Source organism: Panthera tigris, chromosome A3 (genome assembly GCF_018350195.1).
Source record: "Panthera tigris isolate Pti1 chromosome A3, P.tigris_Pti1_mat1.1, whole genome shotgun sequence".
Taxonomy (NCBI): Eukaryota; Metazoa; Chordata; class Mammalia; order Carnivora; family Felidae; genus Panthera; species Panthera tigris.
Window position 1 is genome coordinate 22,605,924 of NC_056662.1, and position 15,276 is coordinate 22,621,199.

The 15,276-nt window shown below is 41.5% G+C and overlaps 1 protein-coding gene across 3 annotated transcripts in view; it reads left to right on the forward strand.

Annotated features, from left to right (window-relative positions):
* NDRG3 (NDRG family member 3) overlaps window positions 1-13,129 on the forward strand; it is a 67,359-nt gene extending 54,230 nt beyond the window's left edge. For all 3 annotated transcript variants that reach the window (XM_042980458.1, XM_042980456.1, XM_007077690.2), the window contains 7 exons: window positions 1,145-1,248; window positions 2,434-2,499; window positions 2,622-2,673; window positions 6,571-6,618; window positions 8,984-9,019; window positions 9,108-9,159; window positions 11,522-13,129. In XM_042980458.1, the coding sequence (XP_042836392.1) occupies window positions 1,145-1,248; window positions 2,434-2,499; window positions 2,622-2,673; window positions 6,571-6,618; window positions 8,984-9,019; window positions 9,108-9,159; window positions 11,522-11,703 (540 nt within the window). In that variant the 3' untranslated portion in view covers window positions 11,704-13,129. The remainder of the gene's footprint in view (window positions 1-1,144; window positions 1,249-2,433; window positions 2,500-2,621; window positions 2,674-6,570; window positions 6,619-8,983; window positions 9,020-9,107; window positions 9,160-11,521) is intronic.
* The last annotated feature ends 2,147 nt before the right edge of the window (window positions 13,130-15,276 follow it).

The window sequence follows — 15,276 nt, forward strand, 5'->3', positions numbered from 1 at the left end:
TCTCTACCATCCTTTAAGGGGAGAAGCAAGGTATGTCTAGCAGACCACAATTTGTGTTTTTTATAAAAAAAGGCGGGGGGCAATTTTTATATAACAGCTTTACCTAAGAAGTCCATTAGCACTTAAGCCAGTTTTACCCCTTTTATACCATTATCACTTCTTCCCTCTTTTATCTCAAATTTTGCTATTCTACTATGTGCTTCATTCGTTATTTACTTTTATTACAATTTCTTTAGCATTTACCACTTTTCTCAGAGTGATTCTAGTGCCCTTCAGTTTCAGGTGGACTCTGATCCATTTGGTCAGTTTCCAGTTGTATTCTTGGCTCACTTCATGCATACAGTAGTAAGAATGCAAACAAATATTTTCCTTATCTATATTTCTCTACAAGATTTCATGGTGACCTTTACACACACTGCCCTGGATTAACTGGCTTCCTCACTATCCCTGATACATTTCTTCCCTCCAAAGCAAACATTTTCTCTTCTGCTTAAAACCGATTACTGGATGTGTGTGTGCTTGTGTACAGGTGTACACATATGTACATATATGCTTGTGTACACAAGAACCTGGCAGCTGTTCTAATGACCTCTAGAAGGCCAGCAAGAGAGAGACGGTTGGACAATGGTTGGTTGGGAGGGAGACTCACTACACTGCATGAACTATTTGTTTCTCTTGTATTTTATACCATTAATAGTATTGGTAATAAGATTAAATAAATGATAAATTAACTTGAAAAATACAAATGGAATGTAATCTATAGATATTACTAAGTGATAGTATATATATATATATATATATATGTATATGTATACATATATGTATATATATATATATATACATATATATATGTAACAGTGATTATATTTGTATTATATCAGTACAGATAAGTTAATTATAAAGATTTATGTCTATTAAGAGAAGTCTTACGTTCTATTTATTTATTTATTTATTTTTTTAAAGTAATCTCTACACCCAACATGGGGCTTGAACTCACAACCCCAAGATTAAGAGTCATACCCTGTGCCCCACTTGCCATCATGAGCAGAGAGATTTGGCTTTGGGCATTGAGAATGCAAACCAAACAATATACACTTGTGCTGTAGCTCAGAAGTTTACCTGTGTCTCTTTTCACTTGTTCTAGGAAGAGTTGCAGGCCAACCTGGACCTGATTCAAACTTACCGACTGCATATTGCCCAAGATATCAACCAAGAAAACCTACAGCTCTTCCTGGGTTCTTATAATGGGTACAGTTGTTTCCTATTCCTCCACTTAAGTATAAACTAGTTCTAAAAAGATAATGGACATTTGAAGGAGAGTAGAAGGGGAAATAAACTACTTTTTCCAGTGTTGTGTAATGAGATTGCTTTCATGATGTTGTACCACAGAAAAAGAGGGGCTTTCAGACAGACAGGAAAACAGCTTTCAAGGAGAATGAATGGGGGCTGGCTCAGTTTGTAGAATGTGCGACTCTTGATTTTGGGGTTGTAACTTCGAGCCCCGTGTTGGACGTAGAGATTACTTGGGGGGAGGGGGGAAAAGAATGCATGAACTGAAGGCTGTTTTGGGCAAATTCAAGTACCAGTTGTAGTTTTAGGATGTTTTAAGACAAAAAAGTACCTAAGTTACATACACACAAAAACATACAGGTAGTGTGAGGCGAGACAGAAAAACACATATAGAAGAAGAAAAGAATAGAAGTCTTGGGCCTTGATTCCGTTTCTCTTTGCTGACATCTTGTCATCAGGCAGAAGTAGGGCATGGACACTAGTAAATTCTCTTTTGTTTGGTATTCCAAAACCTACTTTCGTGTCTCCCCCAGTCATTGAGAGAGAGCCTGATTCTTATCTTGGGACCAGCTTTTCCAGGGTAAAAATATTAGCTCCTGCTAGCTTTCTGGGTACATGGGAGAAGATTGAGAAAATGGGTCAGCTGTAACTTACCCAAACTCACCCAGAGATTTTGAACTTGGTCTCTCTAGCTCCTTCCTCTGTATAACAGAGCCTCCTTATTTTTAGTTGAAATCAGAAAGGTTTATTAAGTACCATGTAAAACTATATTAGTTACAGGTTTTCCCTCAAAAGTTCCCCTTTTCTTAAGGAATGTATTCCTATAAACTAGTTGGAAAATTAAACACTAGAACTTGAGGATTTCAGTAGCATTGTCAGTGAGTTTTGAAGTTGCCTCTAAACTTTTAGCATCCCACTGTGTCCATCAGGGTTGAGCCAGGAACCTTGTTCCTGCTCTGTACCACTCACGATGCTACTGAGAGGGCTGCTTGTGAACAAAGTGCACAGGGCCCTTTCCCTCATCAGGTGTGAAGGAAAGAGAGTTTCATATTCCTTCCAAAACATTGGTTTTCACAACCAGGAAATAATCTGAATTGCCATGATTTTCCCTGAAAAGTGTATTGCTTCCTTCTTTTTTTCTAGACGCAGAGACCTGGAGATTGAAAGACCTTTGCTGGGCCAAAATGATAATAAATCGAAGACATTAAAGTAAGTACCTCAGTTTCCCTAGTGAGTTGCTAAATATTTTTGCCTTTCATAGACTAATTTAGTATTCGGTAGAATATAAGTGCTGTTTGCAGAATGTCACCACTTATTTTGCCTTTCCTCAGGTGTTCTACTCTATTGGTGGTAGGGGACAGTTCACCTGCAGTCGAGGCTGTGGTAAGTATGTCCTGATGTTGTGAAGACAAGTGAAGTTAAAACGCAATGAAATGGGGGCACCTGGGTGGCTCAGTTGGTTAAGCGTCCAGCTCTTGATTTTGGCTCAGGTCATGAACTCACAGTTCATGGGATCAAGCCCTGTGTTGGACTCTGTGCTAACAGTGCAGAGCCTGCTTGGGGTTCTCTTTATCCCTCTCTCTGCCCCTCCCATGCTCACACATGCCCATTCTCTCTCAAATAAATGTTTTTCAAAAAATGCAGTAAAATGTATATACAGCACACTGTTGGCACACTAGAAACCGTTGGTAAATACTAGTGTTTTTTTGTTTGTTTGTTTGTTTGTTTGTTTTTTCTTTCATTTCTGGTTACACGTGTCAGGGTTTGCTCGTTGTTATCCAGTTTGGAAAATGAATTCCTCATCAATCACTAGATTTCATCAGACGGGATCATTATTACCTTTGATTGCTTTGTGTGCTGCCATTCACTTCGTGGCAAGTAGTATAACTAAACACCATTTGCTTATTGTCAGATTTCTGACAGCCTCGGCCTGTCTGCAGCCACCATACACCTGGAACTGTATCAGCAGGCTGGAAGGCTGCTGAGAGACTTTATGCTTTCCTCTGCCTCCTCCTCAAGTACATAACACATTGGTAAAAATAATATATGCTCATTGTAGACAAAATGAAAAAATTAAAAAGTAGAAGGACAGGAGGAAAAATCACAATCCCGTTACCCAAAGGTAAACTATTATCTTTTCCTCTAACATACACTGGGTGATACTAAACATATAAGGTTTGGGGACCTGATTTCTGATAGTATTTTTAGTAGCCTTTTTCCATATTATAAAGTCAGTACATACATCTGTATAAGATTTAGTCTTGTAAATGTACCTTTGTTTACTTAACCTCATTCTCCAGTTGATTATATCAGATTTTGCACCATTAATAATGTTGCTGTTGAACATCTATAATGAATTTTTGATCATTTACCTGGGATAGATTTCTAGAAGTGGAATTAATGTGTCAAAAATCATAAACCTTTGCAAAAATTTTTATAACATTTGCCAGATTCCTTTCAGAAGGGATATAGATAGCAGTGTGTTGGTATCAGCAATGTATGAGAGTGCTTGTTTCACAGCATCCTGTCCAGCATTAGATTTTTAAATTTTATTAATAATTTGATAGGTTAAAAATGGTGTCCCACTGTTTTAATATGTATTTTTTTTTTTTTATTACAAATGAAGTTGACGTTTTTTATGTCTGCGCTTGTTTTTCCTACAGTGTACGTAACTTAGGTATCTGTGTGAGATTACCGGGTATTCTTTGACAGTCTTCACTTCTGCCCTGTTTAGAGAAAAACATTAGGGAGTAAGGCTTTTTGGAAAGGGAGTCTAGTAACTAATCAGAGGTGTAGACATAGACAAGGTTTATGGGGCTGGGGTGAAGTAGATATGATGATATATTCATACCTCCCTGAATTATCCTGTAAAACATTCTGTGTCTGGTATAAAATACATGGCACGGCTTGAGCACAGAAGTAAATGTGCTCATGTCCAAATAAATAAATAAATAAATAATCAATCAATCAATCAATCAATCAATCCCCCAGTGTTATAAAGTTATAGTGATGATCCCAGTTTTTCATGAAGCAGTTTGATAAAGGTCATTGTTCTCTAACTAAAAGGTGGAGATACATGCTACAAAAATACCTATCAAAAACATCTATTCAGGGGGCCTGGCTGGCTCAGTTGGTGGAGCATGCTACTCTTGATCTTGGGGTTGTGAGTTCGAGCCCCACACTGGGTGTAGAGATTACTTTTAAAAAAATTTTTGCTTCATAAACATATAACCTAACACAAGAAAAGAGTGTTGTTTTAGAAGATACCCTTATCAGAATTTTCTAATACTGAATTATTTTTTTTAACTTGCATGGACTTAAAGCAACATTTCCAGGTATTTTACATGACTATACAGATTGGCCAGTACAGCTAAGGTCTTGTTTTCTGATTTCCACACCTTCAGTGTTTATAGATAAGAATTTCAGGAGCCTGTGTGTACCACAAAGTAGATGCTCTTCTAGACAGATTTAGTCTTTCTTCTAGACAGATTCAAACGTAGCTCCCTTGCAAGAGCTAGCATTTTATCCCATAGATTGGTAGGGGTTAGAAGGCTATCCATGCATGGAAGAGCAGGAAGGAACTCCTCAGGTTTTGGTACCTTTTGCTAACTGTTCTTACTCACTCATTCAGCCTCATTTTTTGAGCTTCCTCCCTATTTGCTCGATACAGCGGAGAATACAAAAATGAGTAAGATGGAGTCTTTGCATTTGGGGAGCTGGAGAGAGTGTAGACATGTCAAAAAAACAACCATGGTGCTTGGCTCGGCTCACCAGATACGGAGAATTCTTATAGAGTTGGTAGAAATTACAAAGTGGTGAACCAAGGAAAGCATAGTTATTATATTAAATCCAGATGTGGGAGCTCATTCTTCCAGAAAATATTTATTGCATATCTACTATGTTCTCACCTATACTTGGCAGTTAGGGATCCAGTTTTTAAATTCTCCCCTTCAGAGTTAATGCGTAATTCTGTACTAAACTGGTACATTTGCTTATTACTGCCTGCATTGTCATTTGTATAGAGCAAAACTTTGGTTTGGTGATCCTGGCTTTTAAATCATCCCCTGATTGTAGAAGAGTTTTGTATACCTGCCCATCAGCAATCCCCAGAGTTCAGCCGGATTACTGATTCTTGCCTAGGTAATTTGAATAACTCCCTAACTGGCTTGCTGCCTCTGTAGTCTGTCATACAGGCCACTGCTGGCTACTTTCCTAAAACAACTCAAATCCTTTTACCTCAGAAACCTTCTGTGGCCTCTTGCCTTCTATGGTCAGCTCCAGTCTGCCTCCCAGACTTGCTTCGCTTCGCAGTGCGTCTTCACACCACACTTACTCTGCAACCCACACGTGCTCTGCACATCCACTTCACATCACCTGGTCCTTTGCTTATGCTTTTCCCTTGACTCTGGAAGCCTTCAGACACCTACCCCTCCTCACTCTATCTCTTGAAATCCTACTTATCCTTCTCTACTCGCTCAGCTCAGTTGTGAAATTTTGAAGTGATGTCCTTCAGCCTCGTATTATGTATTTTCACCCCCACTAGATTCCAGGCTCTTAGCAGTGTTTTTATGTGTGTGCTTGGCAAGCATGTGTAAGAAAAAAGGAGAGATGTAGTTGATCAAATTAGCCGTAAAACATTGCTGAACCTGCAGATTATGTCCCTAAAACATTTTCTTTGAGGTCCCTGCTTCCATGGATCTAAGAGTATAAGATACCAAACATGTAAATTCATAGGTTGTAATTCTGTATTATGATGACTGCTGTGAGAGAAGAGAACATAGAGTGGTCAGTATTTAGGTGGGGCAGTGAAAGACCTTGTGACTCAGGAAAGAGGGTGTGAGGAATGGCAAACCCAGGACACAGGAAAGGGGTAAGCTGTGGGGTGGGGTTGAGCGGGGGTGCAAAGGGCTTAGTCAGGGCCATTTGTGCTGGGAAGCCATCAGGACCCCAGCTGGGGAGGGCCACGGTCCAATTCACATTTTAAAATAGGTAACTAACCCCCAAGTTATGTAGCCAGTAGGAGAAATTAGATTGAACCTTTAGTTCTTTACATACTCGCAACAGATTCAGAAAATGAAATTAGCCAAACTTTTTAGATTTACTCAGAAATAATCAGATGTAAAATGCATCACCTATCTCTTACTTTGTATTTTGGACATTTCTTTGGCTGATTGAGCCATCTCCAAACTGAGCTTTTGATCTTGGAAGATCATTCTCGTGCCAAGCTATTTCTTATTTTTCTAATGGTTCATAAGATTGTTCTCTCTCTTTTTTTTTAAGGTTGAATGCAATTCTCGCCTGAATCCTATAAATACAACTTTGCTAAAGGTAAGGTGTTTTCTTTTCTCATTGCCAGCCAATTTGTAAGTTAATTATACAGGGTTCAAATTACTGTATTTCTGGAATAGTTGCCCAGAAAGAAAGAAAATTTCTCTCTCTCTGATTCTCTGATTCTCTTTTTTTTTTTTTTTAATTTCTTTTTCCTGAGTATATTCTCCTTGTAGAAAATTGGAAAAAAGAGAAAAGTAAAGAACAAAATAAATAAAAATTACCCATAATCCTACCACCCAAAGTTCTCCTCTGGTAAAAATATTGGTGTCTTTTTCCTATACACTTTCAGTGGATTTATTTTTTAAATTTATTTATTTATTTTGAGAGAGAGAGAGAAAGCGAGCAAAGGAGGGGCAGAGAGCAGGGAGAGATGAATCCTAAGCAAGCTCCGTGCTGTCAGTGTGGATCCCGACACTGGGCTTCGAACTCACAAACCATGAGATCATGACCTGAGCCGAAACCAAGAGTCAGATGCTTAACCAACTGAACTACCCAGATGCCCCATTCCTATACACTTTTTACATCATTAAGGTCATCGAATATTTACAGCCCTGGGTCTGTTTTCCTCAACTTTTGATATGAGCATTTTCCCATGTCATTAAAAACTTCATAAGCATTATTTAATGTTGTGAGAATTAAGATGGAGGGAATTATTTACATGCTAAGTCCTATTGTATTGGTAAGGAAGCTTCCAATAATGTTCTAATGAAGGGGGTGGGTGCATTTTCTTTCTCTTAGAGCAGATAGAGAACAGCTCTTATATTAAATTTCTGAAATCAGTATCAAGTTTCTTCCCCTATTCATTGTACCCCAGGCAAGAGTGTCAACCTCGCTTTTTCTACAGCCCGTAGTAAAATGTTCAGCCTGACACACTGATTTGAATATGGATTACTGTATTGAAGTGCTGATCTTATGTTGCTTACTGCTATTTTTTCAGCCTGAAAGACCTCTGATTTCTTCCCTTTCTCTTTGAAGTGGCTTGAAAGGGAAGTCCTTTCACCAGAAGTAGGCCATAGTTCCTGGAAATAGAACATGGGGTTAATGCTCTGAGGCAACAGAATGCAGAATGTTCTGAGGTCCAAGTGGTTGATGAACTGGTTCAAAATAGGAAGTCTTTTTATTTGTTTTGTTTTTTAAAGCATATGGTTTCAAATAGTTTTTCCTGCAGGTTTGAATCAGTATTCGGAAAGCATAAAACTGAACTCCGTAGTATCCATGGATGTGGTTATTTCTGGGCAAAAATGCCCACCACTCCAACTATTTAATAGGCATCAAGCTTGGAAATAGTTGCTCTTAATATTTTCTCTCTACGTGTGTTAACTGTTTTATGTCAAGTTTTGACTCTTAAACTTCATGAAAATATAGCATGTGCCAGTTAGGTGTGTTTTATACTTAAATCAGGGTAAATGTTTGTTCCTAATATTATTATTAGAATTTTAGGGCACTGCCTCTTGTTAACCTCAAATTCCTGTGCCTTCTGCAGCATTCCCATCTGCTAAATAACAGTCCCCCAACTCAACGTTTTCATGCTAGTGAATAGAAACAATGGTTTATATCTTTTTCTTGAAAAGTTCCAGTCAGCCTGTACAGGATACTGAGTACAGAATGCATAACAGCTGGAAGGAAGAGGGTAGGCCCGTGGTTGGCTGTCATGCCTTAGAAACAAGGCATGTTTTCTGCAGATTGGCAGAATCTGCTTCACCTGGGAGCTTATTGGAACTGCAGGTTCTTGAGCCCCACCCCAGACCTATTAAATCAGAATCTCTAGGGCAGAAACCCAAGAATCTGAGTTTTAACAAGTCTTCCAGGTAATTCCAATGCTTGCTAACAAAACTCTGCTCTAGAAATCCTTGCACAGGTGAGAATAACCAGCTATAAATATTTACAAAGTGAGAGCCTCACCAGATCCAGCTTTGAGAGGAAAGTGAGTTGGCCAAATTCAACATCACCATCTGATTGGAGAAATCCACTTAGTTGAAGAATGAAGATATTAGGATGAAAGGGAACTTACAAAGCATGGTACCCTGAGAAGTTAGGGTCACACTGTTTGAGGACTCTGAAAGTAGCATTCTTCAAGGTAGTGGCAAAACCAGTGAAGTAGTGATAACTTCACTGTCACCCTTAATGGAAAATTCTCACCCTGGGCCTGAAAATCAGGCTGTACATCTTACTAATTAATAAGTAAATAATCTTTTCAGATTTATATCCAAGGTTATTGTTAGGATATGTCTTTGTATAAGAGTGCATTGAGGAAACATACAATTTAGTTAAACATTAAGTTAATCCTGTCCTATTTGAAAAGACTCATGGATTCTCAGCACATCCTCTAAGTTTAAGTACTTACATTTTTCTCCTGTTTTAGATGGCAGACTGTGGTGGGCTACCCCAAGTAGTTCAGGTAAGGAGATTGTTTTTTTACAAAGCACTCATTTGATTCTACTTCTCTGCCTGTGCAAAGATTAATACCTTCTTATTTGTTCCCCTAGCCTGGAAAGCTCACCGAGGCCTTCAAGTACTTTTTGCAGGGAATGGGCTACAGTGAGTAGTACAAAACTTTCTTTCTAGCAAAAATTTAATGATAATGGGGTCATTTTGACATCTGGGGAGCCCACAATTCTCAAGGCATAACCTCTGTGGTAGCCAGCCTAAAGTCAAGTAAAAAACAAAATATTGATGGAATATTCTTCTGTATGTATATATATAAGGTGAGCTAACACTTACTAAACACTTGCCTTGTGCCAGGCGTTCTGTGTTTATAACCTTAAGAGGTAAGTTCTGTTATTAGTCCCATTTTATAGAAGAAGAAACTGAGGCTTAAAGAGACTAATAAACACATTTCCTAGGATAACAGTTCACCTGCAGAACTATGATTCAGACCCTAGCAGTCTGACTCCAGAGTCCATCTTTTCAACCACTGAGACTTAGGCTTTCCTAAACTTGTGAATTTGAAATTTGCATTTGAACTCAGCTGGTAATGATGCCTGGCCTAGAAAAACACAATGGAGACTTCAGAAGAAAAGGGTAATCTCCTCAGTTACATCCGCCCCACAATAGGAAATGAACTTGCAGAGTAGTTTAGAGTGAGTCCAAGGATGTGTCCATATTGTGTGCCACTGTCCTGGTCTCTTGTATTGTGAGACCCCTCAGCTTTCTCATTTGTCACAGACTATTCACACTTGCTCCTTTCTTGGAATTTTTAAGAAGAAAAAACTCTGTTCAACCCAGGTACAGAGCTCTTTACCCAGTAGGGTGATTTTTTTTTCCTGTCTTTGGTATAAGTGTGGTAAATGGCCATTGGACTGCTGCCTGGGCAGCAGCTGACCCCTGGGTACAGCCCTGTGCCTGGCAGGCAGACTGTGTATGTCTCGTCTAGAGTGGCTGTGTCATCCCCGTCTGTGAGCCACTACCAACCGAGCCCACACCCACATCTCTCTGGCTCACTGGGAGGAGTAGTCCCTTCCCTACCCAGTTTTCATCCCTTTCCTAGGAAACAGCTGATCTTCCAGCCCATTTCTGATCCGAAACAGATGGCTGTTGGCAGTGTATGGGGAAAACAGTTGCCCTTGGCTAGTTGAGAGAAGCATCCTAGATGGTAATAAAATATCAGTCAGCCTCACCTCTTCTCTGGGAGCTTAAAATAAAACTTTGTCCCTTAAAGTATTCTGTCAGTGTTTACTAGGCAGCCGAGGTTGCCACTTGGCACTCTTGGATCACTAACCTGCCTTTTCCTGTGTCCATCCTGCTTCCAGTCCCGTATGTGCAGCTCAGTCACCTGAGCACCGAGTCAGGTACCTTCCTCTGTGCTGGCCCCGCCCCTGCCTCCCAGCCATGCTCTCCTGGCTGTATGGCTGCCTGCAGCATGTCCGCGGTTTTCCTGTGCAGTGAGAGCCCGATAGAACGTGGCTCGTTGTTCCCTAAGAGGGTTAGCCTGCAGGTCCAGCCCTGGTTCCCCAGGAAGAAAGGAGCGGGTTGTAATAGCCAAGCTTTCTCTTATCATCCAGATCCAGGGTCACAGCAGTACCCAAAACTTTATAGGCAGGGCCCCTCTTCCACCACCACCTACTGATCCTTGCATGAACCCCAGACACAGGAATTGAAGGGTAGCCTTGATTCTAAATAGGAATATCAGAGCCTATGCGTGGAAAACTTGGCAGGTGATGGCATCTTTTGACCCCAGCATTGAAATGACAGCTAAGGGAGTAGCCAGTGCCTCAGGAAGATAGGCAGGGAAGTTATGCCAGGTAAGGCCGTGTCCTGGCCAAGCTGGAGGGACCATAGGTTCAAAGCAGTCGTAGAACAGTAGTCTGAGTGAAACACCCACTCCTAGAGTCCTTCCCTTGCAGGCAGCGTGTACCTTGCTGTCTGCATAGAGGTCAGCGCCAGCCCACCTGTCCTCCCCTACACCCACACCTTCCTGGATGTCTCCTCCCCAGGTAGCAAGGATAGCCTGTGGACACGGATGGTAGTCTTGTTGTATCGGGCTTGCACTGTGTTTGTGAAACACCTTCATACTTGTGTGGTTCATCTTTCTTTTGGTTTAGTCTTGCATGCACTGCAGGTTTTGGTTACCCATCTGGGTTCCCAAAGCCTCCTTCCTAATCACTGTGTGAATGGCGTGGGCATAGCTAAGAGGCTGTACTCTGGACTTAGGTTTCCCCTCATTCTCCTATAGACTAGAGTTAGCTGAGATTCCAATCAGATCCAGAGGATTAAATGAACCTTGCATATAGCCACTCACCTAAGCAAACAATGCAAATTGGAGATGGCTGTATCTTGTCCTGGGTCTCCCCTTAAATGGGTTGGGAAAGCTAAACATAAAGCAAAGCCTTTGGTGAAATTTCTGGATTAGCTAAGCTTAGCCAGGGCTCCATCTTCTAGTCCTCTTGGTTCTTTCTTGCAGTACCATCTGCCAGCATGACCCGGCTCGCCCGATCACGAACCCACTCAACTTCAAGTAGCATCGGCTCTGGAGAAAGTGCCTTCAGCCGATCTGTCACCAGCAATCAATCAGATGGAACTCAAGAATCCTCTGAGTCCCCTGATGTTGTGGACAGACACCAGACCATGGAGGTGTCCTGTTAAGCAGATGATCCTCCCCTGGACCATGCAAGTCCATCCTCCTTCAAACGACCACTCCATAATATAACATTTCATCCAGCAAACTGGCATCTACCTTTAACTCCTGCATGGCCACTGACACTCTCTGGTATCCTGGATTTATCATTCTCTCTGCTTGCCCACCCTCCTTTTTGTATGTACCAAGAACCACTTCCTTGCCATTACTATAACATTCCAGCATCTTTAACTGATCAAATTTCCATATCTTCTCTTGCCAGCTTTTCTTTGTGCTTTCCCAACTACGTATCTGACAAGATTCTTTGATCCTGGTGTATGTGTGTGAGCACGCGTGTCTGTGTTTGTGTGTGCATAGTTCTGTGATTTTAGATATGCTTTCTTGTAGAGCTTCTGCAAAAAAAACAAAAAAAGGGGGGACTTTTTTTTTTTTCCGTTTCATTTTCAATGGTGTTTTTAAGGGAAATCTACAGAACAGGTTTCTAGGCTGGGTAGACCCCTGCATTCTCTTTTGGTTCCAAATTAGTCAACAAGATTTGCAAAGTGACTTCAGCAGCTCTGAGGAACGTGGAAGATCATGATTACTATTGATTGTGACCAATAGAAGGGAGCCTATTACATAAGAGAGGCAGGCAGGGTGGCCAGCTACCTTGTTCTGTCCAAATGCATTCACATATGTTATTCTGTAAATAAAGGGGAAGGATAATATTCTTTTAGAAGCCCAGGAATGATGAGGTTCTGATGCAATATGGAGTTTTCCTAAGAAGTGAGCGTGGCTTAATTACTGGACTCTCTTAGCACAGGAAGGTGGAAAACAAAATATCAGGCCTCCGCTCTGCCAGAGCAAAACTGCTGTTGCTGCAGTGTCTGATACCACTTACCAGATATCCACAAGAAGTGCCTCCTGAGTCTGATGAAGAGTGTTTCTCCACCCCTCAATCCTCAGAGGAAGGAGAGGTATGGCCTGAAAATTACATAGATGGTGAGGAAACAGCTGGGGGAAAAAGGCACAGACATCAACGGAATATCATGTATAATAGGCATAGCCTTGACTTCAGCTGACTTAGTGGATGCTAAGTGAAATTGGTACAGAGCCCATTTCTCAGAAAGATTTTTGACAGTTCTTTAAAAAGAGAGGCAAGGGGCTAGTCTATAAGGACAGACTATGCAGGTACAGTTGTGTTTAGTGGAATGCTGTATGAGGGGTCACAGCCAGCCAGAGTATCACTGGGAAGAGGATGAAACCAGCTGCCGCACAGCAGGGCCCCGGCTCGTGATGGCATCAGATGTAAGCTCAGGGTTAGACAGTTACGAATCTTAGGAAGGGGCTATTCAGACACACTGTTCGCTTTCTGCTGAGATAGGGAATGCGTCAGTCTGCCAGAGTACAACTTTTTACAGATTATTAAATAAAGCTGTGTATGTCTCATTGTTACCTGATTGCTGGTGTTATTTCTCTCAAGCCACTCACTGGGGTTCAGGGTGGAACCAGGGTACTGTGTTTTTGGGCTTCATGCTGGGCTTTTTCACATACCGATCATTATCTCACCCAAGAAGAAATGAAGACTCCGGATAAATGATTTGCCCAAGGTCATACCAGTAAGCCCATCTAGGAGTGAACTCCAGGCCCATCTGACACACTGCTATTCCCCTCAAACCAAAAATCATCAGAAGCCCGATTGTGTGGTTTATAATGAAGGAGGAAACGCTAAGGTCTTGGAAAGGCATTTCACATTTCAGCTCTGCCACCTTTGGGGGTTGCTGAGTCCCACCCTGATTTAGTAGTCTGCAACCACATGCCTGGGTTCCTCAAACAGACCAGACTGCATTTCTCCAGAAATGGCTCTTTGTATCGACCAGTAACATTAGGAGGCCACCATCAGTTTCAAATGATCCAGGGGCTGCTGCTACCATATAGTAAGTACATCGAGGTTGCTGTGTCTATGGAAGATACTTGTAACATGACATGGACCCTGCTCATCCTGGGAAAGGAGATGAAGCAAATGCATGTGGACAGAGATACAGGGCACCGAGCTGAATTCCCGACAATACAGGACAACAGTTTTTGAGCTGGAGGTGGTCTCATGGTCGCAGTTCTTAAAACCCACATCACTCCGGCCTTCTTGCCACACCTGACATGAATGGCTGCCTGCTTTCCCACCTTAGCCTTGTGACTGGAGTCAGGCTGCAACTGACTACACCTGATTGGTCCATACCATACTTTTTTCCCTTATCATTTTCATTTCCTTTCTCCCTGTTCAGTCCAGAAACACTTGGATGCCTGCTTTGTGAGAGTCAAGGAAATGGACACTTAGATTACCCAAGATGATTATATAAAAGCTCTTCCATGTAAATCATCTTACCCAGTTCTTACAGCACCCCTGCAAAGTGGTCAAGTCTGTTTCATAGACAAGGAATGGGTGAGGAGAATTAAGTGATTTGGCCGAGGTCACCTAGCCTGAAAATTTTTCCAGTTCTTCCAAAATCAATGCATTTTCATATTCAGCCTTTTTTTAAATAAGATTTTATTATATCACTTTCTGGCATTATCTTTTTTTTTTTTTTAATGTTTATTTTTGAGAGAGAGAGAGCATGAGTGGAGGAGGGACAGAGAGGGGGACAGAGGATCCTAAGTGGGCTCCATGCTGACAGCAGAGAGCCCAATGCAGGGCTCGAACTCACAAATCGTGAGATCATGACCTGAGCCAAAGTTAGACACTTAGCTGACTGAGCCATCCAGGTGCCCCTCATATTCTGCCTTTTATTGAGCATCTGTCATAGGCTGGGGGCCTTTGCACCATCTATATGTTTCATAATATTGGTCTGGTGAGGTAAATGCTAGTCCTATTTTATGGATGAGAAACAGGCCCAGAGGTGCTATAAGTGGTCACAAAACTAATAAACAGCAGATCCGGGCTTTTAAACTAATTCTCAGGTGCCTCCTTTGATTTAACCTTGAGGCCAGTCTGTCAAATAAGAAGGTGGACGTCAGAGTTGTATGCAGACAAGAGCAGGAGGGTGGGCCTGTGCTCCCTTCCCTCCCTGCCACAGGCCACATTCTTTGGCCATCACCCATTCTAATATTCTAATTAGAATGATCTTACACAGGATGTGCCTCCACTCTGGCTCCTTTCAGCTCTTTACACCAAGTGCCCGTGGAGTTAAATCTCAAACCAACCTTCCCTGGGAGAAAAAACCTGAGCTGGAATGTGTTCTTAGGCTGGCAGGGCCCTAGAAAAGACTATGGTCTGAGCTATAGTCAGGAGCTATTTCAGTGCCATTTTGTGTTAAAAAGCGATGTCTCCAGGAATACTAAGCCCCCTAATGGAAAGGCAGCCATAGGTGTGGTTATTTAGACTTTAATGAGATGAGGATTTTATTTAAATTTTAATGAATGAGGTAACAAAGACAATTCTATCAAATTCCTTATCCTGGGGCGCCTGGGTGGCTCAGATGTTTGTCTGACTTCATTCAGCTCAGGTCATAATCTCATGGTTCTTTAGTTCAAGCCCTGCATCGGGCTGTTTCTGTGCAGGGTCTGCTTTGGATCCTGTCTCCTTCTTTCTGCCCTTCCCCCCCCCC